Source organism: Lactuca saligna, chromosome 6 (assembly GCF_052625555.1).
Source record: "Lactuca saligna cultivar CGN05327 chromosome 6, ASM5262555v1, whole genome shotgun sequence".
NCBI lineage: Eukaryota > Viridiplantae > Streptophyta > Magnoliopsida > Asterales > Asteraceae > Lactuca > Lactuca saligna.
In genome coordinates this window covers 42,067,605-42,091,083 of record NC_136422.1, presented here as the reverse complement: position 1 = coordinate 42,091,083, position 23,479 = coordinate 42,067,605, and the positions used below count along the sequence as shown (strand labels likewise).

The following is a 23,479-nucleotide window of genomic DNA, read 5'->3' as shown; positions in this document are numbered from 1 at the left end:
TGTGTTTGTGTAACTTGTCCTCAAGTTACATGAAGAGTCACATTAAAGACTCATAAAACTCATAAAAGTTGGTAATGGTTACAAAATGAAGAGTCTTGTGTCATTGATTTTTTTTTATGACTCCATAACTTGTCCTCAAGTTATGGAAATTCAAGAGTCACTTCATTAATAAATAAATAAATAAATAAAGTGTAACCTTAATTAATTCCATAAGTTATAAAAAATAAGAGTAAATTACACGAATCGTCCCTCGTGCATGTGCCAAAGTGCACGTTCAATCCCTATTTTTAAAAATTAACTCGGACCGTCCCTTGGATGTTTTAAACTTGCACGCTTGATCCCTCGTTGGATTAAATTTACACACTTCATCCCTTACCATATTTAAAATGACTATACTACCCTTACTATTCTATTTTAATTTATTTATAATTCATTTTATATATAGAAAATAGAAATTACAGCTCCTATATCTATCACCCTTTTCCTCTTCCTCTCATCATGAAACATCCTCACCGCCACCTACCGAACCACCACCACCGACGACTACCTCCGACACCATATCACCGCTTACCGCCATCAATGGACCACAACCCCTTCTTTCTCCATATCTCTCCTTTCTTTTCTCTAATGTGAGTGCTAACTCTTCAAGCCTTCACCTTCATGAAACCCAGCACCGTCACCACCACCTCCTTCACCGGTCGTCGGTAACCTCTAGGCCGTCATCGCTACCATTCTTCTCCGGTCCAGATCTCCTTAAAGAACCACCGTTTACCTCCAACAAGAACTTTTTGTTTTCACTTTCAAAAATGAACCCTATAACTTAAGCTTCAAAAAGATGAGATTGGAAATGAAAATCGGCACCAGAGCTTTAGATTCAAAGTATCAAAGAAGAAGACGGGGAGAGGTATTGTTCAGCGGAGGTGAATGTGTTGAAATCGAACCATCATAACACTGATGTTGTCCCCAACGTGCTTCAAGAAAACCCTCACTCAGGTACTACAACTTGTCGCCTTCTACACCTTGTCACCTTCTGGATCTGCAACACCCCCGATTGGAATTCTGAAGAAATCAGCTATGTCGTTTGGTAGTTGCTGCTAGGTTTATCGAACGAAAAAATATAGGGTTTTTTGGGAGGCGATTAGTGGTGGTTTTGATTTGGTTGGTTCACGATCGGAATAATGGAGTCGGTCGGAGATGTTGCAAAAGTCGCCGGCGGGGTGTTAACTGTAGATAGGAGATGCACTGAAGAAGAAAAGGGGCGAGGGGGCAACCAGACGAGTTATCAACGTATTTAGTGGCTATTTCTTTTTTTAAAAGGAAATAATAATTATTTTATAATAAATAAATCAACATATAATTAATAAATAACAAATAATTAAAAAAATAAATCAAAAAGGAAATAAATAAGGGCAAAATGGTCTTTTTATATCCGGAGGGATGAAGCGTGTAAGTTTAAAACTAACGAGGGACGATCCGAGTTAATTTTTTAAAATAGGGACTGAATATGCCTTTTGGCACCTGGACGAGGAACGATTCGTGTAATTTACCCAAAAAATAAAGAAAAGTTAATTCTCTTATTAGTTTAAGAGTAAATTACTCGAATGGTCCTTATGGTTTGGGGTAATTTGCGTGCTTGGTCCTTAACTTATTTTTTTAACTCGGAAGGGCCCTATGGTTTGTTTTTGTTACGCGTTTGGTCCCTACTGTTTATTTTTATTACGCGTTTGGTCCCTGTCTTATCTAAAAAGATTATTATTTAAAGAGGAAAAAAATGATGGGGTAGATGAAGTAAGGTGAGGAGGTGGAATTAGGGGTGTTTTTATTTATATAAATTAAAAAAATCAAGAGCATAATAGTCTTTTTAGGTAAGATAGGGACCAAGCGCGTAACAAAAACAAACAGTAGGGACCTTCCGAGTTAAAAAAATAAGTTAGGGACCAAACGTGCAAATCACCCTAAACCAAAGGGATCATTCGTGTAATTTACTCTTAGTTTAAAGTCTTCCATAAATTATGGAACTTGAAGAGTTTTTTGGATTAAAACTACTTTAAACACATAAGTTATGGAATTAATTAGTTTTGAATAGTTTCAAAACTTGCCCTCAAGTTTTGGAATTTGAAAAGTTTTCACTTATGAATACTTTAATTCCAAGTTAGCCCTTAGAATTCTAAAGAGTTAAAATTCAACCCTTATACTATTTATAACATTAATGGTTAATTATATATATATATATATATATATATATATATATATATATATATATATGTATAACAACAAGTCGTTTTACCGTTAGTAGGCCTCATTCACGAAACCGGTCTATAAGGTGGGTATAAGGTTGTTGCCTATAAAATGGCGACTTAATGGGTGTCCACTCTCACCCACCGCTTGCTTGACTGGTGGAGGGTCGTTAGCCGAACGGGTAGGACAATGACTTTAAATTCTCCCTTCATTAAAAGTATTAATGATAAATATTAAGTAACTAAACTCTTAATAATTCCCAATCTTAGTTACTTTAGGAAAAATGTGAATTTGGTGCTAGCCCATGGAATTCACACTTTGTACCTTACCAAGTCGTTGGTGGAGCGTGTGTGGTTAACCGACACACTAACTTGGACTAGTAAGGACCATGAAGGGTGACTTAATGTTTGTCATAGATCAATGGAGCGTTTGTGGTTAACCGGAACATTGATTAGGTGATAATATTAAGGGTACCAAGTGAATTGGTATGGTTATTCACACCTTGTTTTGCGATCCTCGGCATCCCAGTCACAAAATTTGAGAGGGCACACTCGAGATTGAAACATGCCATTGAAAAGTTCAATGAATCTCAAAAGATCTAGGAATTTCAAATCCAATCAAAACCTAATAAATTATTTCGTTTTTCATGGTGGAAATTGGTGAATCGTCATTTGCCTACCTTCAAATATTTTATAGCTTAGATTACGGCATCCCTCTTCCAAATTATAAAATATTGTGTTGGGTCCTAGCCTTAATATTTCATATTGGGTGTCATATTAAGGACTTTAAATCAACTATCTTGAATATCTCCCAAAACATGTCTGGTTTAGACATTTATGATCTTCCCAAATCTCTTGAAGATGATGTTCCTCAAGATCATGCTTCACTTCCTCTATCTCCTCCAATTATTCTCCCTCACCCACAAGTTCTTGAAAAGTTTAAAGTCACTCGAGCCCTATTGGCAAGTAAAGGTCTTGGTGTGGTCACATCTTGGAGATGTAGTCACATATTGACAAGCCGGGAGAGTTGGGTGTCAAAGTCTTGAGAAAGTTGGTGGTTTAATCACTTTCTAAGTCACATAGTGAGTTCTTTTGGAACACCTATGAAAAAGACTATGACAAGACCCTTAATGATTTTACTATTTGTTAAGATCAACTTCCTCAAAACTTGATGGACATTGACAATAGTGACACAGGAAATCCAGAGAAGCATTCTCTTCCCAATGGAAAGGGACCGGCCATAGTCAACTCGGTTGACCAAATGGTAAAGAGAAAAACTAAGTCTGTGATAGTCCCGTGTACCATTATCAAAGGGTCCATATGTTTATATTGCCAAAGAAAGGGGCATTGGTTGCAAAGCTGCCATAATTTACCTAAGGATGTTAAAGTCGATAAGTTTGACTCTACTTCAGGTAAAGTCCACTATCTAACTCTGCTAAGTTTCTATTATGAGATTCTTGATACATGATGTGACTGGGTCACATGGTGATGTTTTAAGAATCAAAGAAAAGGTAAAGAAACTTAAAGAAAGAATATGCTGAATCTGATCGCGTAGATGGATTTCTATCGCGTAGTTTGAAGATCGGATTCTTGAGCTACTTCTTAGGAGTTATAATATATTGCTTGTGAATAGATAACAACAAGGTTTTCATGTGGATTGTAAGGATAAGTTTTTCCGCAAAGTTTTAAAATAAAAGAAAAAAAAGGGTTTTTATTTTATTTATTTTAAAAAAATATCCTTACAATGGCATCTGTGGAAAATTGTTGCTTATATGTTTCCAGTAATAGCAATATTGGAAAGTGGATTTGATTCTTTCATTTGTGGTAGTGTCTGAATTTACCAAATGAAGAAAGTTTTTCATCACCCAAGTTTCAATTGGACAGAAACTTGGAATCATACAAGTTGTATTGTATGATGAATGAGAATTTTCATCTTTGAAAAATTAAGACTAATTCTTTGATCACATGTATATGTGAGTCAATTGAAGGACTAAGGAATTAGGTACACTGGGTGTGCACTAGTCAAGGTCCACCACAAAGATGATTTGTCATGATTTACTAAAGATTAGTAAATATGATTATACTTATAAGGTTAAGTATAGTTCTGTAACATTGGAAAGGATACAATGTATGACAAAACAAATGAAAAGAATCAACTTAGGTAGAAAGATAAAAGTTTCTCAAATCTGAAAGGATGGGAGAGTACTTTAGTATCACATTTCATGATCATCTTAATGATTATGAAACCATATCACAAATTCATACTCTAAGGACGTCTTAGTGCATTGTTATGACTAAGAAGAGAGGTCATGAATTGTTGGATTGGTTAAAATCAAGAAGATGAGTCATACTTCGTTCCAAAACAATTCTTAGAGTCATACTCCAAGATTGTAACATTGAGTGACATAAAGTAAGGTTTAAAACACTTATCAAATGTGAGAGTAAAATGTTTCTACTCTTGTACATTTGAGATTGGTAAGTTGTGATGTCTTGGATGAGACAAAGACCAACTAAGACCAATTGTGTGAAGTGTTAGTCTTGATAAGAATCCGCACTATCCCTTGAATATTTGTTTTGTCAAGGAATGGTTCTTGACTGGGGAAACTTATATGTCAATAGGACAGTGGGAGCCTTAAAGATCCCGAAAGAGTTTCAAGATTTAATCAAGAGTAAAACCTGTAATTTATCACTAGCACACGACTTAAGGTTTGCAACCTATCGTGTTGACATAATTCTCATTTCTGTACCTACTTCAAATAAGTGGATTTGCATGTGAGTTATCAGAGTTCAACTTGGAAGCATTGGTGGGCCTTGTGTTACCAAGGTGACAAGAAAGTAAGATTGAATAAGTTTAATCCATGTAAGGCTGAATTTGTCACTAACCTTATCTTGTGATTATGGTTTTGACAGATTCGCATGGATAGGAACTCATACACTATAAAATCTAAGTGTCATAAGGTTTCTCTCCGATTCATGAAAATGATGGTGAGGAAACGCATTCACTAAGTAGATTTTACGTAGATAGCAATTGTGTTATTTGCATTTTCAAAAGTCGTTAGTGGAGCGCGTGTGGTTAACCGGCACGCTAACATGGACTTGTGAGGAATGGCAAATGCCTAAGCAATTGAGACTATGATTACGGCATCCCTTTTCATAGTTTTGAAAATTGTTTAGAAACACGTGTGAGCTATCTAAGAAATGGTGTATGAATCTAAATTTCAGAAGTCTAGCAGATTTCTGGAAATATGTCAGAGCTAGTGGGAGCATAAGTGTTATGCTGATAATCATCATGTTAGTGGGAGCATGATTATTATGATTAGTATTGCAAGCTAGCAATGTTAATTATAGAAAACAAAGTTTCAATTCGTGAAGTTACAGGGGTTAAAAAGTTGTTTTGCTATAATTAAAGGAAAGGAAATTATACTTCATTTCAATTCTAAAGCTTAGATTGAGATTTTAATCATCTTTAGTCAAGAATATATATGAATTTTGTGTTGGAATGGTTCAACTTGAAGAAATTCTATATATATTGCATTTTCAAAATTCGATTATGATTATGGCATCCCTCTTCATAGTTAAATTTTGAAAAACATGGCAAATAAAAAAATATTGTAGCAAAAGACTGGTCTAGTATCATGTCTTTATGTCAAACATCATGAATCGTGTCCCATATGCTTCAGATATAGGATCGATTTCACGTGCTATAATATTCATCCTTTCTAAATTTTCCAAATGCTTAAGGCATTTAGAAGGGAAAAGTCTAGAACTGGATATGACTAAAGTAATTAAACAATTATCGAGGACAATCTAAGGTTTACCAAAGATTGGTTTCTCAAGGACAATTGGAAGTATAGTGATAATTCTGGAAGGACCATATTGACATAATCTGTAAGGAGGCAACTCTTGTTCAGAAGTGATAGTCAAAATGGGATCTGGAAATGTTTCAAAGTTAGAAATTATTCAATCTATGTAAGATTAGGAAACTTAATGCAAGAAGGATGTTCCCAAGGAGCTGATCTCCTTTGGAATGCTCTGTAATGGTTGTTGTCAAGTCTTTCTGACTTCGTGCATAATCATTACAAGAGGATCAATGCATATAAGTTTAGAATCTAATAGATTTCAGTAAATGACATGAATTTGGAATTCTTGCATTTACAATAAGGATTTGGGATTGTGAAATGAGTATCATTGGAATCATGTTCAATTGATCTACATCACAATGTAAGGATCATAGACAAACATAGTGTGCATACTTGGGGTATGGCATAACTATTGTTTAGAAAAACAAAGTGTACATGCTAGGAGCATGGGATAACTATTGTTTTATTCAAGTCTTAAGTTGATTATTTGAAACATTGAATAATGTGTAATCAATATGGTGATAAATAAAAAGTGGTTTTATTTATATTCAAAAGGGTTCTGAGACCATATTAGATTCGATTATTATTGTGTTTCACTTTGCATGTTTTGACTTCCAAAATAGCTAGGTTATTCTTTCTAAATGACTAAGTTATTTAAACACTCCACAGTCGTTCATATGTTGGAAGTAGGTATGAATCAAGACTGTCATGAATCGGGTTTGTAGATGGCTAAATTGGTTTAGTCATGGCAATGGTTGCTACAACGTTCATGAGTGCTCATAAGTTATGAGTATTGGAATAAGCCCACGCTCACTTGTATCACTTCATGGAATTTATCTCGAGTGATCGTGAGACGGTAATATCATATAAATCTTCAAACCTAGAGATATGAGTTGTTACCTATGAGTTGGTTGTGCATTGATTGCACGTAAACGCATCAGTAACTTGATGTTATAAAACGTGCCTTTGTGTACAATTCAACAAGTAGTAGAACAAGCATATGAGTCGAAGTTTATCTGTTCCTTCTAGAAATAGAAGCGATATCTGGGCCCCTCGATGATTTTGTTGTGACCTATGTACCGGCCGGTCAGAACTGAATTGATGTGTTCGATTAAGTTCTTTGTCAAACAAATCGAAAATCGGGAAACAAACTGCTGGACAATAAGTATGACGTTGTTCCATGTATTTGTCCAGTTGATATCATGAGAACAGAGGATTATATGATCCCTTATCTAATGGACAAGTCATTGACAAGGTCAGAGTTCATCTACAAGGTCAGAGTTCGACAGAAGCTTTTGAGAGCTACGACTGCCAGTTGGTTCCTGAAGTCATACGCAATAAATAGTTTTAGACTTATCCAAGTGGGAGACTGTTGGATTAATGTCTAAGTCCATAACTATAATTGGTAAGACTTGACCCGACCCGGCATGGTCCATTTGGGTTGCATACCATCATGCACTTGGATAGACTATAATGAGAGAAATAAGACACTTATGGTTATTAATATATTATAAGTTCTAGTATATTAATAATAAGAATAATAAGATTATTTAATTAGTATTGATCAAAAGTTAATCTAGGATTACTTAAGTGATCAAAAGAAGACTAATTAAATATATGGGTTGATTGTGTAAATCATCCATACTTATATAGTGGGCTAATGCTCCATGGATAATCAAGTTGGGCTAAAACCCATAGGATGGTCCACGGATGCTCCATGGTGTATTTGAACCCATGGATCCAAGGAAATGGAAAGCCATGACAATTAAGGATTTACCCTAATTGTAACACTATATAAAGATCTTATTCTTGACAAAAATCGGCCACTAGTGAGAGTAACAAAGGGCTAGCCGATTTCATGAGGTGTAGAACTCTCTCAAGTTATTCTAAGTGTTTTGATGATTGTGATTCCATTTGAGGCTTCCACACTATTGGGGCTAGGCACTCAAGCTTCATGAAGACTTTCTACATCAAAGAGGTATGTATTCTATCTTGTTACAGTCGTTGTTTTGTATGCTAGATTAGGATAATACCTTGGATGTTCTTATTTGCATGTATAATAGAGAAAACATAGATCCAAGGTATTTAGGGTTGCATGTACACTTAGGAGTTTTAGTAGGGACTCGGTTAAGGATATGGGCAGCAGTCTCTAAGGCATACCCCCAAAAAGAGATAGATAGCGAAGCACGACTCATCATAGAGTGAACCATGTCTAACAAGGTTCGATTACGCCTTTCTGCCACGCCATTCAATTGTGGTGTCCTAGGTGGCGTCAATTGTGAAACTATTCCATACTCCTTGAGATAATCGTCGAATTCAAGACTTAGGTACTGTCCTCCTCGATCGGATCGAAGCATCTTGATCTTCCTGCCCAATTGATTCTCCACTTCATTCTTAAACTCTTTGAACTTTTCAAAAGTTTCTGACTTTTGCTTGGTTAAGTAGATATACCCATATCTACTATAGTCATCGGTAAAAGTCACGTAGAAGCGGTTACCATCCTTTGTGGTAGATCTAAACGGTCCACACACATCGGTATGTATGAGGTCCAATAGGCGCTCACCCCTTTCGCACGTACAAACGAAGGGTGACTTAGTCATATTTCCAAGTAAACAAGACTCGCATGTGTCATCTTCCCTAAGGTCGAATGACTCCAACACTCCATCCTTTTGGAGTTGGGCTATGCGTATCTTGTTGACATGTCCAAGACGACAATGCCATAAGGATGCCTTATCCATACTATTGGAAGAATCCAAGTACAAAACATCATTTCCTAAGTTATCAACAATCATAACAGTTTCATAAATTCGATTACATGGTATAGCTTCAAAGTAAAAGACACCATTTAGATAAGCTAAAATAGAACCATTCTCATTATTAAAAGAAAATCTAAAACCTTGTCTAAACAAACCATGAAAAGAAATGATGTTTCTACCCATTTATTTGTTGCCCTCAACAATTGTTCAAATCTAAAGATAAACTATTCCTAAGCACTAAAGAATACACTCCAATCTTGGTCACATGCGACGATCTTCTGTTCCCCATGATTAGATTTATTCTTCCATGCTCCACGTCTCTACTTCTTCTTAGTCCCTGCACATTAGAACAAATGTGGTAACCACAACCGGTATCAAGAACCCAAGAAGTATTGTGAGATGAATCATTATATTTAATTGTATATATACCTGCAAAAGATGGCTTGATCTTTCCTTCCTTGATGGCTTGCAGGTACTCCGGACAGCTTCTCTTCCAATGTCCTATCTTGTGGCAGTGGTGGCACTCTACCTCCTTCGGGTTAGAGCAGGGCTTAACGGGATTAACTTTGGTCCCACTAGAAGAGGTACCATCTCGGGCTTTCACCTTGCGATAGTTCTTTGACGAAGCCTTCCTATTCTTTCCCTTTCCTTGTCCAATTGCCAAGACAGGAGCAGCGAGCGGATTGGGAGTTGGTGGAACAAACTTGTCCTTGAAGTTGCTCTCAGCAACCCTCAAGAGACCTTGGAGTTTGCTTAGGGTGACCTCTTCTTTGTTCATGTGATAGGTCATCCTAAATTGATTGTAGCTTGGAGGCAAAGAGTGAAGCACCATGTCGATCGCCAAGTCTTCCCCAAAGTCAACATTTAACTTGCGAAGGCGGTCGACATACCTTTGCATCTTTTGCAAGTGCACGGTAAGAGACTCTCCATGACCCATCTTAGCGGAAATCATGTTCGTGAAAATCTCATAACGCTCTTGTATCTCGTTTTGATGGTATCTCTCCAATAAGTCTTGGTGCATTTCGTACGGATACATGTCCTCGTAGGACTTTTGGAATTCAGAGTTCATTGTCGCGATCATGATGCAATGCACTTTCGTTGCATCATGCTCGTGAGTTTCGAAAGCAGTGATTTCGGCGGGAGTAGCAATTTCGGGGTTGATTTTCTCGAGCTTCTCATCGAGGACATACTCCTTATCCTCATAGCGAGCAATCGTGCGAATGTATCTTATCCATTCGCTAAAGTTCGTTCCATCAAAGGTGACATTTTGACAAAGGCTCATCAAAGTGAAAGAACTCGCATCAGCACTGTTGGCGTTCGACATCTATAAATAGAAAGGACAAAGATAGATTAGAATATGAATCCCTAATATTCACCCAATTAGAAAATTAGGGCTAGGATCCAAAAACAATATTTACACATTAGAAAAGGGATGCCATAATCTAACATGCAAACAATTTGAAGGTAAGTGAATGACGATTCACTAATTCTCCACCATGAAAAACATAACTTTAAGTCCTAAATGTATTGAGAATTCCTAGGTTCGGATGAGATTCAGTGAAACTTTTCAATGGCATGTTTAAATCTCGATATGCCCATCTTGTATGTGACTGGGATACCGAGGATCACAAAGCGGGTGTGAATTACCATGCAAATTCACATGGTGCCTTCATTGTAACGATCACCTATTCGATGTGCCGGTAAACCACACACGCTCCATCGAACTATGATAAACAATGAATAACCCTTTGCCACCTTCTCTTAGAACCAATTAGTGTGCTGGTAAACCACACACGCTCCACTAACTTCTTAGCAAGGTGCAAAGTGTAATTTCATGGGATTGCATCAATTCACTTTTCCTAAAGTAACTAAGAGTGGGAAATTTTAAGAAAACATGTAGTTACTTTGTATTTCTTATTATACTTTTAACGAGAGGATGAGGTTGCCCTATCCTACCCGTTCGGCTAACAACCCTCCACCAATCAAGCGAGCGGTGGGTGTGAGTGTACACCCATTAAGCGCCATTTTATAGACCGCAACCTTATACCCACCTTATAGACCGGCTTCGTGAATGAGGCCTACTAACGGTAAGACTAGCGTTTAATTTATACATATATAGATATTAATCTTGTAATATTATATTAGTATAGGGTTGTATTTTAAACTTGTAAAATTCTAGGGTTTGAAATATAGTCATATATATCATAAAATCGGATTAGGGTTGATCTAATATGATTAAGGTAAGTTTCCATAAGATAAATCTGAAAAAATCCCGATTTTGGCTAATCCTGACGTTCGGACTCGCCGAGTACCCACACTGGACTCGCCGAGTCAGGCCAACTCGCTGAGTCCACTATGGGACTCGCCGAGTCCATGACTCAGTAACACAAAAATCGAATTTTGCAGTTAAGATTCAAACATTCAAGCATCAATTAAATAGAAACCAATCAAGGCTCTGATACCACTGATGGGTTTTGTACATAAGAACATTCTTAAGTGTGCATATAAACCCTAATGCTCGAATCTAGGTTTCTCTATTAAACATGCTTTGAATCCAAGACTTCTAATGGCTAATTAGGTATAAGAACAACACAAAACCAGAGTTAGAAGCATACCTTGAAACACTTGTTTGATCTTCTTGTTTTTGGAGCTTTAGAGTCACAATTATCACTCCTCTAATGGCTTACAAATACCAACTAGCAAAGAGGATGAATTGAGAGAGAGGAGAGAGGATGGAATTTGGCCAGGGGTTCTCTACTTTTTATGATGTACCGAATTCCCTTTGCCATAGGGTCTATTTATACTTGTAGACTCCTTAAGGGTTACAACTCAAACCCTAGTTGGATAACTATTACTCAAAGCAATCAAAATCCATTCCTTAGATAATGCCTTGGACGATTTTGAAGCTATCCATAGCTTCTAGAATCTGTCCATTGTCTATCCAATATGGATTTACAGTCTAAAGTTCAACTATCAACCAATTGCAGTTTATACCCTCTTATTTAATTAATTTCCTTAAGTCACCAAATTAATATTAATTAATCTATGACTTATATTAATCAAATAACTATATTATTATTCCTTATATTATATTAATAATATCTATTCTCTCGTAATAAATCATCCTACCAAGTTGCTATGGTGAAGGCAACCCAAAAGGACAATGCACAATCGGGTCAAATGCTTGCCTAATATAGTTGCAGCCTTAGACACTATTCCAACACTTAATCCATTAAGACCTACTTATCTCACACATGGAACAACCACAACCCTTGGGACCTCATTTTTCTCACTCAAGACCTCTCCTAAGGTCTGAAAGGACAGATAATCATGACCAACTCGAAACATGCAACAAGATGAGGACTTTTAGGATAAGAATGGTGTCAAAGCTTCACAACACATAGATCTACACAATATAAATGTCAAGCAAGAAGCTTTATACCTCAAATAGGCTCCAAAGGATGATGTCTTTCCAGATCTATAAGCTCCAACCGTTCAACTCCTTCTTTGCCAACTTCTCCTTTCTTCCTTTATGCTTTCCTTTGCTAATCCAAGCTTTCCAAGACCAAACACACCCAAAAATGGAGGTGGGACTGCTATCTAGGGTCTCTGCGGTTAAGAGAGTGCTTATGGAGGCTAAGGAGGAAGACTTTATGTTCCTTATATAGTGGTTGCCCTTAAAATTAGGGTTTTAGGATTCTGAGAGTACGCTGGGCGTACCTCTAGTACGCTGGGCGTACTTGACCATGCACCCACGTTCATTTAGCCAATTACATTGGGCGTAACCCAGCCTACGCTGGGCGTACCCAGCGTGCCCCCTTTTCTTCACTTGGTTTTCCCTTTTCACTTTTCCCCTTAAGAGCTACAATCGATATTATCTTCGAAATGCCGTAACTCCTCTACTCTAAACCCGCTCCCGATAAACTTTACATTCACACGAAAGTGACGAGAAGCCCTATGCTTCTATCAACATACACCAGTCCGAAACCTTCTCGGATAAAACCTGTTTCCCATAAAAGGACCAAAACTACGCTTCCTCTTAAATCTCAAGGACTCATAAATAAATACTTTAAGAATGGGGCGTTACAAATTAATTAATTTATTAATTACTAACAATTCTCTATATATATCAACATATTTTTACCTTTCAAACACACACCAAACTTTGAACACACACATATACTCTCACTCAAAAAATACAATTTCCTCAGTGGATCCAAACCAAAATAACCCACCCACCCCGAACACCCTAAACACTCTAAATGATCCATTAGCGAACATTGGCTATATGCAATTGTTATCATCCCCCGTTCAACAACAACCTTTATTCACCAATCTTTCATACCACCCACACTACTACCAACAACAACCACCACCACAATTTGTTCAAACCCAATTTAAACCCTTTCAATAACAACCTCCTCCGCGATTTCGGCCCCAAACTTCCCAACTTCCACAACCAAGTTCACAACCATCTCAAGTTCCATTATCGCAATCTCAACCCGTAAACCTCGACATTGAAGATGACGACGAACGGGTTCAAGAAACATAACCAAGTCGTAGAAGGCAAAAAAATCAAAAGATTCAACAGAGAAGAAAAATACCCAATGGACCGGGGAGGAGGAGGAGACAGTTTTAGCTAAAGCTTGGATTGCCATATCACAAGACGGTGATGTTGGCAACGCGCAATTGGGAAAAAGCTTTTGGAATCGTGTTTTAGACTACTTCCACGCGTTATTAGAAAGTCAAACAAGCTGGACATACGAATCAGTCAATGCTAAATGACACGATCTTAGAGCGATGTGTACCAAATTTAACGGTGTATTTGACAATCTAAAAAATATGTATCGAAGTGGTAGCAATGATTTTAACATTTTGTCAACGACGTTGCACCAATACAAAATTACCAACAATGGTAAACCTTTTGGCAACCAAAAAGCGTGGGAAGTTTTTCGCAATGGCCCCAAATGGGTCCTTTATCTGGAAACGGCGCATTCAGGATCTACCATCGTTTCCAACAAAAGGCCTAGAACATCCGAGTCGGACATCGGTGCTAACCTCGACCTCAATGATGACTTCGACGCCACTGAGGGGGAGGGTCCATCGGACGTCCATCTTCGTCGACCACTGGGTAGGGACAAAGCGAGAAAGGGGGCTTCGTCTAGCGGGAAATCAACCAACGAGGATGTATTAGCGGAGAAAATCGAAAAACTCTACATTTTTTAGAAAGAAAATTTGATTCAACGGAGGAGCAACGCCGGCGACAATTGGCACTCACCAATCTTCAAATCATGAATACAGTGCCGCAACCAAATCTCAACCTGGAAAATTTAAGGGTGTTTATGAAAATTCAACAAGAAGTTCTCGACCAATATTGCAACTAGATTTGATGTTTTTTTAATAATTTAGGTTTAATTTTCTAAGTATGGATTATGTTTTTTTTAGTATTTTAGTTTTAATTTCCTATGTTTTAAATTATGTAATGTGGTTTTAATTAATATAAAATATGTTATTTATAAAATCTTATTTATAAAATATGTTATTTATTTAATATGCAAGAGACAGATAGGGGGAGAATGGCAATCATTGGTGGACCTTCCCTTGAACGAGAATTTATTTAATATAATGTTAAAAAAAAAAAAAAAAAAAGTAAATGTTGTTAGTGGTGACCATTTCCATAGTGGAGTGGGTTGGTGGTGAAGGTGACGTGGTGCAGAGATGGCACCACTTTGCGGTGAGTTGGTGGTGACCACTCCACATAACCTAAAGAGAGAAACTATATTCTTGCATATAAGGCAATGAGTAATCCCTTTCATCACCAATTAGTGTTAGAAAATAAAACCTCATTGCTCTTCTATGTTTATAATGGTCGGGTTAGTGGCGATCCTAACAAATGGTATCAGAGCTACGAAGCCCAGATGATGTGGTTTGTATAGGTGGCACAATCCTCAATAAATCTCAGTCAAACGAAGTTGATCCTGAGGCCTTGTATCGAAAGTCTTCCTAATGGCTCCAAGTCAGGTGAGCGTGTCCTGAGAGTATCAAATGTATGAAAAAGGATTGGATTTGATGAACCTTGGGTTTGAGGGGAGGGTTGTTAGGATGCAAACCCAATCCCACATCGGTAAAAATATAAATTAAATGCTAGCATATAAACATCGGTAAAAATATAAATTAAATGCTAGCATATAAGGAAATAAAGATCGACATGAAGCCACAATGTTGCGAGCAAGTGGTTTCCAGTTAGAATCTAAGGAGCAAGAAGGCGTTGATGTGTTTTTTAGTGGGGGCGTTTCTAAGGAGCCAGAAGATAATGCCATCTTTTTTGTGGAGGACAATATGGGAAAGGAACATGATCAAAGAACATTATATTCTAAAAATCTAAAAGAACATTGCTTCTAGTTCTTTGATTCTTGATGTGGATGATCAATTTGAATCAAAGTAGTTTAATAATAATGATGCTTTTAATAAATTACCAAACTAAAACATATCATTTTGATGATGATATATCTAAAATATCTACATGGTTTACATAAAGGCATCTTTTAACATAAGAATAGTGGATGAGAAGCTTAAATCTATAGAGTTTAGAATCAAACAAATGGGATTAGAAGGTGCTATAGCTTCAACATCCATGACAATAACCAATAACGTTGAAATAGAGACATAGTTGCGATAAAGCAACATTGGCAAAGGGGAAATAACGACGACTTATTAGCGGCGACATGTCACTGCTAAAGCCAATAGCTATGATATATCAGCTCATTAATGATGACCTTTTTCACTCATATTGCACCGATTTTTATAGTGTAAACCAATAAAAGAAATAGTTTTTACATCTAAACCAAGAGTTTTAATACAAGTCGGGTTGTTTTCAAAGAAACCACAAGTTCACCTTGCTAATGATCACCAACAACACTTTTAACTATATTTTGCATCCTCATGTGAGTAGTTCCATCGTACCATTCGATTCGATAAATGACACTAATAAGAAACTCCTTCCACTAGCCATCATGAATCTTAATTCTAAATTTTTTACCAGATGAATATACAAGGAAGATAGATGTTTCCTTTCTTACTTTTGTATTTGGGATAAAGATTGCTTCTAATATTAACCCCTCTTCTGGCCAAATTAATCCTAGTTGGAAGTTGAACAATTATGATTCTCCAATTAACATGTTAACTTTTATAGGAACTAAATTATCCCAAATAGTCTCCAAAAAGGCTATATCGAGTGAATTTCTGAGGGACGAGAAAAAATAACGCCCGTCACCCACCAATTGCCAACACCAGACTCGTCTTAGTTGGCTTATTGTCCTAACATTATTGACGAATAGGTTGTTAAAGTTAATCTCATATATGTCCACCTTGATATGAAGGTTTGAAATCCCATCCCCAGAAGCGCCTCATATGGCTCTTAGACCTTGTAATGTTAATGCGTTCACCAACCACATAAAAGGCTCGAATAAACTCCTTCCATAACCCCTTTGACTTAACCTTATGATTCCTCCATCATTTGCCCTAAAGACCCAAGTTTGTTTAGAATTTTGAGCAATGATGTGTAAAATAGAATTAAAAAAAAAACATTGTTCCAACACCATAAAAAACGTTATCAATGTAAGCATTGATGGGGTTTAAATGTGTTGTTTACGCTTAAGCAAATAAAATCATTGTTTAATGCACAAGAGGATAGCAAAGGGAAGTAATGTCGAATCCACATGGATACAATGTAAAAGTTAATGCTTCTTTGTGCAAGACAAATAATAGTCAAGTACGAAAATATAAAAATGGGGTTTTATTTAATAATTAATACTAAAAATTGAAATGAAATAAAATGAATAAAATTGAGTTATAAAAAAGTGTTTCAGTTCTATTGTGACTCTCCTAATTATCCAGTTAATCAAGATTTGATTATTTAAAATGTGTTCTATCTAAGTTGATATTGCAACTCTTAATAAGTTCTATTAAATTCTCTTTATGAAAATAATTAACCAAAGTAAGTTCTTCATTTAATCCTAATTTTTTAATAACATTGTTAAATAAGCTTTTAATTAAATCAATAAAGCAACATTATGATACGTGTAAAAATTTCTAACAATATTCAATACTTTTCACAAACTTGAAAGTATAAAAATATGTGATTTTCAGGTTATATATATCAAAATTAAATCCTAAGGCGGAACCAATGTGATATTTGTTACTTATTCCCAGATGATCACACAATTATAGATTTTAACAGTCGATTAACTAGAATGATTTAATCCTAATTAGGTGACCAATCTAAAACAAAATTAAAAATCAAACCTTTATGAAGCACAAAAGTGAAACAATTAGATAGAAACACAAATTAAAAATCAAATTTTATATTAATTGTATAAAAAGTCAAAGTCTTTACAAGACTAAAAACTAGTATTTTAGTCCGACATGGCTAAAAACATTATCTAAAAAGTAATAGCAAGACTGTAAACTAAAAATGATAAAAACTAAACTAAATGGTCGAGTCGCAATCTTAAGATCTTTGTAAATTGCTAGTAAATGTTACATTCGCCGGAAATCGTTAGGAATTTAAATGGAATGGCTTTGTAGTAGTTTGACTTAATCTGGAAGTTATAAAGGGTATTTATAGGTAGTAGGAAGAGTCAGATAAGGTTTCTGATGTTGAAATGGTTGCATATTCGAAAAATACGATCGCAAAAAATACAAAATTTTGAAAAAAATTCATATAACTGACTTAGAATGAAATAGGCTGCTATTTCGTGTTTTCTAGGCCAATATATGATAGTCTAATGAGAATCTCTGATCGTGTTTTGCTTATGAGGTTTCACAAATTGATTTTTTGTCTTTTCGTAAGAAACAACTAACATGTCATGTTCATTAGCGTGATATGTCACGTCTAGCAAAAAAGCCTCGATTTTTTTTTCGAAAGTTCTAGAAATGTTGCATGATAGAAAAATGATTGTGTTTTTTCTTCGAGGTGGCTGAATGATGTCCAAAATGGACATAAAAAGTTACAGGATAAAAACAAGATCGTGTAATTGTAAAAACGCAAAATTCAGAGTAAAAAACTTATGTTTCAAAAACTTTAATCTAACTACCACTTTCCTCAAATAGGGTTAAGTTCTGTGGATTCAATACTTATCGAGTCTGGTTCTTACTTAAAAGTTTCGAGAAATTAGTCCAAGACAATTAATTTTTTGCTTACGCAGTGTTTTGATATACTATTTATTTTAATTTTGGTGTATAATTGGTTTTTTTGAATCGGCGGTGCTATGATGCTCGCTAACCTCCGGAAAACCCCTAATGAAAGTCAGGTCGATGGTGGCATTTTCTAGGGTTTTGGTTGATTACTGAAATTTTGGGGATGCAGTTTTCCTAGCTTCTAAGTGTTTATCACTTCCATCAAATTAACTACATTGATGAACATACACACACTATGTTGGTTAATGATATATGCATTAATAGTATTCAATATGATTGAACTGTTTTATTTAATGTGTCCTTAAACCATGCAGCAAAGTATTTATTTATGAGATTCAAAAAAGGTTCAATTAGATAAACTACTAGGGCGGTTAATTAAACTTGAGGATGTAAGAGCTAACTTCTGAATAGTTAAGTAAAATGTAGGTATTCGCCTTGTAAAGATCTTTATAACTTAAGACTTTTTGTTTTCCACCCTTTTCTTATAATCTTGTTGATGGTACGACAAACATGCTAAGTGGAGATTCTTCACTCAAAGAGTTCTGACTTTGTGGTGCGGAATTTTGTAGCTCTCGATTATGTAGTGTCTCAATCATTGGGGGGAAAATATAGTAAACAGTAACGAGTTCATTCACTAGATGTTCATTGATGATTGAACACTCAAACCTTTGCTTTGTTCCTAATTCTTCTTTTTATTATGTTAGCTTCCTATATTTAGAAAGTATCGATTTGTGAAACCTCATATTGATGTATTCATCTATAATGAACAAGACCGCCAACAATATGCTCATCAACTAAATGTATGACTTGGTGTTCTATAGAACCAAAAAAAAAAACAAAGATGAAATATTTTCTCCAACTAGGAGAATGGTTTGAACAATATTGCATTTCATTCGATACAAGTATTGCAGATGCAGCAATTTCAAGCATAATACTGGAAAGAACATGCACAACTCTCTTTTGAGGAAAAATTTCATGAACACCTTGCAATAAAAAAGGAAAAGGTGTTTTGAGACTTGAACAGCAAAATTTACTTTGGGAGAATAGGTAGGTGTTAAGTGATATGCATTTGAAAATGTGAGCTCGGTTATCTATATAATGTTTTTTTTAAATGAATGAAATGTTTTTTATAATAAAATATTATATTTTCTTTTAAAATAAAATTGTATTAAATAATTAAATAGGGCAGTTAAATTTATTTTGGGACAAAGGGATAGTTCTAACAAATGGTTAGGAAATGATAATAATATGTCGCTAAGATATTTGAACTTTTGGAGGCGTTGGGGAAGATCAAGCCCTTAGAAATCTAAGTGTAAAACAATAATGTCCCCATGAACGCACGTCTTTCGATCATTGTACAATAAAAAAACGTGCAAGCCATTCAACCAATAATTAATCTCTCATATATACCCTTCAATCGTTCCCTTTTCTTCATTCCCAATTCGATCAACAATCTGCATAACGGAACCTCGATGGTAAACAATAAAACAGTTGCATTCGTAGTCGCAATTGGGTTCATCTTCTTGAACCTCAGTGGTCATTGCTATGCAGCTCTTCAGTTCGGGTTCTACAATGGTAAGTGTCGAGGTTCAGATGTTGAAGACATTGTACGAAAAACAGTCCTCTCCAAGTTCCTTGTCGACAGAACAATCACCCCAGCTCTCCTTCGCATGCAGTTCCATGATTGCTTTGTTAATGTAAGTTTCTTCTATACATTCATGTATGAAACAAAGTTTCATAAAAATCTAACCATTTTAACTCTGTAATGATAAAGGGGTGTGACGCATCGATTTTACTAGACGGAACCAACTCTGAGAAAACAGCGCCGCCAAATCTAAGTGTTAGAGGCTACGATGTCATTGATGCTGTAAAAACTGCAGTCGAAAGGGTGTGCCCCGACGTCGTTTCTTGTGCTGATATAATCGTGATGGCTACAAGAGATGCCGTGTCCTTGGTATGCACTGCTAAACGCAAAAGATTAAGTGATCTCATCAGATCTTCGGTACTAATCTTTCTTTCTACATGCATGTAGAGTGGAGGAGGTAGATACAATGTACAAACAGGAAGAAGGGATGGACGTGTGTCTCTTGCAAAAGATGCTCAAATTCTTCCATCTCCTTCTTCATCAGTGTCAAGCGCAATTCAAGCTTTTGCTACCAAAGGACTCACTGCCATCGACATGATCTATCTTCTTGGTAATTCACAATTCCATGGATACTTTTTCTTCTTGCATAACATTTTGCTTAATGGGTGTCTTTTCTACAGGTGGTCACACTATCGGAATTGCTCATTGTTCGTTTTTTCAAGATCGGCTTTACAATTTCCAAAACTCTGGTAAACCAGATCCGACGATGGATTTGGCGCTGCTAACGTCTCTTAGGCGTACATGCCCTCAGAATGCTACGGTTGATGGGAAGGCGAACTTGGATCAAAACTCTTTTAACTCTGCAGTGGTGGACAAATCTTTCTATACACAAATAATGTTGCGAAGGGGAGTTCTCCAAATTGATCAAGAATTGGCAGTGGATGGTTTGAGCAAGTCCACGGTTGCAGCCATTGCTGGTTCGTCTGACTTCACCACCAAGTTTGGTCAAGCCATGGTTAAGTTGGGTGGCACCCATGTTCTTACGGGAACACAAGGGGAGATAAGGAAATCATGCCGGTCGGTCAATAGTCAAACTTTGATGGCTTTAGTTAATGGGTGAAGGATTTCATGGATTCTAAATTCATTTTATGTGTCATTTTATTTCATGACTATAAATTATTTATATATACACATTTAATTTGTTATCTTGGTTATTTGAATACGTATCAAACCCTATTGCATTTATCATACTACTAAAATGAGCATTTGAATTTTGATTTGGTTATATGGTAGAATCTAAAGAATCAATGTGTTAATTACGTGTTATATTTCTCAGTCAAATTTGTATTTTTTAATTTTGTTAAATGTTAATTAAACCCATGATACATATGAAGATGGACTTTTAGCGACGGTAGGGTCTTCGTTGTTGTAGACTAACATGTTGTATCTAAGATTTGGCAAATTTAGACACTTAATGACCCCATGCGTCGCAAAAGAGTAGACTACAAATTATCAACCAAAAATTTCTCCACTAAAAGTATCTGCTTCAAATATACATAGTAAGAGCGGAAGTTGGTTTAGTTTATGAATTTTTATGTTTCTTTGGTTTGGTTTACTCGGTTTGAAATTGAAATTGTTTTTTCGGTCAAAACCCTAAATCAAACCAACAAAAATCCAGAACAAATATCCAAAAACTAAATTATGATTTGCTTTGGTTAGGTTTAAAAAGTGAGGAAACCAAAATTTGACCTTAAAAATAAATCAAAAGTTTAAAATAAAAATATATAATGTTTCAAACATCAAAACTAAGGTCTAAATCGAACATAATTTAATGGGTTACACTATATAGTAGAAATTGCTTAGAGATGTCAATTAATCTACTCTAATAAATAAAAGACTTTTTTTTTATGATATGTTACATTCTCATTTAATTTGCAAAATATCATTTTGTGGTTATTTTGAATTAATTTCTTTTTTATATGTTATTTAATAGGTTTTTCTATTTTAATAAATTTCATATGATACTTTAATGTAATAATTAAAATAAATATATTAATAAATGAATATAAATTTCGTTAATTAACTTATCTTCTTATTTCAAAATTCTCAAATTAAACCTCATTAGTTTATTTTGTTTATTTATTTAAATTTAAAAGATAAAAAAATCAATTTTAGTAATTTATTATTTTTCTTATTTTCTTATAAATCCAAAGTTTCTTAAATATTTAGACATATATATATATATATATATATATATATATATATATATATATATATATTAATTAATTAACAAATATAATACATGAGTTTTATACCTAGTGTAGAATCAAAGTTAAGAATTGTTAGCATACGTGCGTCTATGTTAAGAGTTTACACTTCAAACTTTAGAGACGGGGTGGGCCATGGATGGATGGACTAGGGCAACAACGAGTGTCGTATATGACAATTGCAACAACGACATAGTGAAGGTGTTGTAGTGCCCTAAATGCTTTAACAAAACAGAAGATGGAAGAAGCGATTAAAGGTGGAAATTTTTGGATTTTTGGAATTGAAAATTCGATGTGTGAGTGAAATAAGAAATATCAAAATATGTTTTCACTTTTTTATTATACTTGTAAAGAATAAATAAATATAATATTTAATTAATTATATTCTATAATTCAATTTGGTTTGGTCTGAACCCTACCATAATTCAAACATAATTTGGTTTGGTCCAAACACCAAACGAAACACTGAATTCAAGATTTTGTTTGGTTTGAAATCCGTTTCGATGTTATTTGATTTTTTGTTTAAAACCAAATAACGCCCAATCCTATATGTGTGATTAACTTAATTGAGCATACAATCAGACCCCATATACCATAACCCCGTGACAGAGAAGTGGGTCTGTTGTAGCCCTAGCATTGGCATAATATCCAAATGTTGTCAGTTGAAATAACAGTATCCTTCTTCCGTTTAAATGGGGTATTGCTTCTCTAACATTATACATGTATATTCTTTGACATTGATTTGTTCACTAAATGATTGTTTTCATGCTACATTAAAAAATAAATTGTCAAATCAACATAAGACTCATTAAATTCTATTTTTGTAAATGTATCTCACATTTTAAAAGATATCATATGCGAAAAAAAATACTTTCTTTGACATTGCTGTATTTTTGTAGATGTCATCTATGAAATGTTAGTTTTTTGTAAAAAAAAATATAATCTTTTTCAGACATAATAGATATTTTTGCGGTTGAAATCTATCAACATGGTAAATATGTCTCGGAAAAAGCTATTTTATTAAACAAAGCTGAATTAAACTTCATATACTACCTAATTCATTATAATTTAATATCTAATGCATCAATCATAAATTCACTAGCTACGTATTCAAACCCAAACTCCCATTGGATTGATTCCACCATGGAAATCATTTCCAAGGTTTGGTCAAAGCTTCTAAGCACTCTCTATAGCATGATGCTAAACCTATATGTTGACTTAATACAATTACTGAAAACACAAAGCTAAAATGAAAAAAAATGTTATAGATAGCAAAGATCTGAATCTTGTTTCTTTACAACAACATAATATAATTGTTTAAAGTACAATGTTATAATGTGTATTCATAACATAAATTCTATATGTATATCTCATAATTTTTCAGGTAATGGCGTGGATTTGGATATTGTTTCTTTACACCATGACTGTTGTTATGGGTCATGGACATGGGGGTGATGGAGTCAGGGATCCACCACACCTAGGGGAATCACAACCATTTTTGGGGCTCTAAGCGAACAAAAAATTTGAGACCTTTTAGCCTTTACTTTACTTAATATTATAAAGTCTCCATTTTTAA

General features: G+C 35.1%; 1 protein-coding gene across 1 annotated transcript; it reads left to right on the top strand.

Annotated features, from left to right (window-relative positions):
* Positions 1–19,501: 19,501 nt before the first annotated feature.
* Positions 19,502–20,841, top strand: RHS18 (root hair specific 18). The gene is made up of 4 exons (XM_078960481.1): positions 19,502–19,748; positions 19,826–20,005; positions 20,084–20,246; positions 20,317–20,841. The coding sequence occupies exons 1-4, from the start codon at positions 19,524–19,526 to the stop codon at positions 20,754–20,756; spliced, it is 1,008 nt and encodes a 335-aa protein (XP_078816607.1). The 5' UTR covers positions 19,502–19,523; the 3' UTR covers positions 20,757–20,841.
* The last annotated feature ends 2,638 nt before the right edge of the window (positions 20,842–23,479 follow it).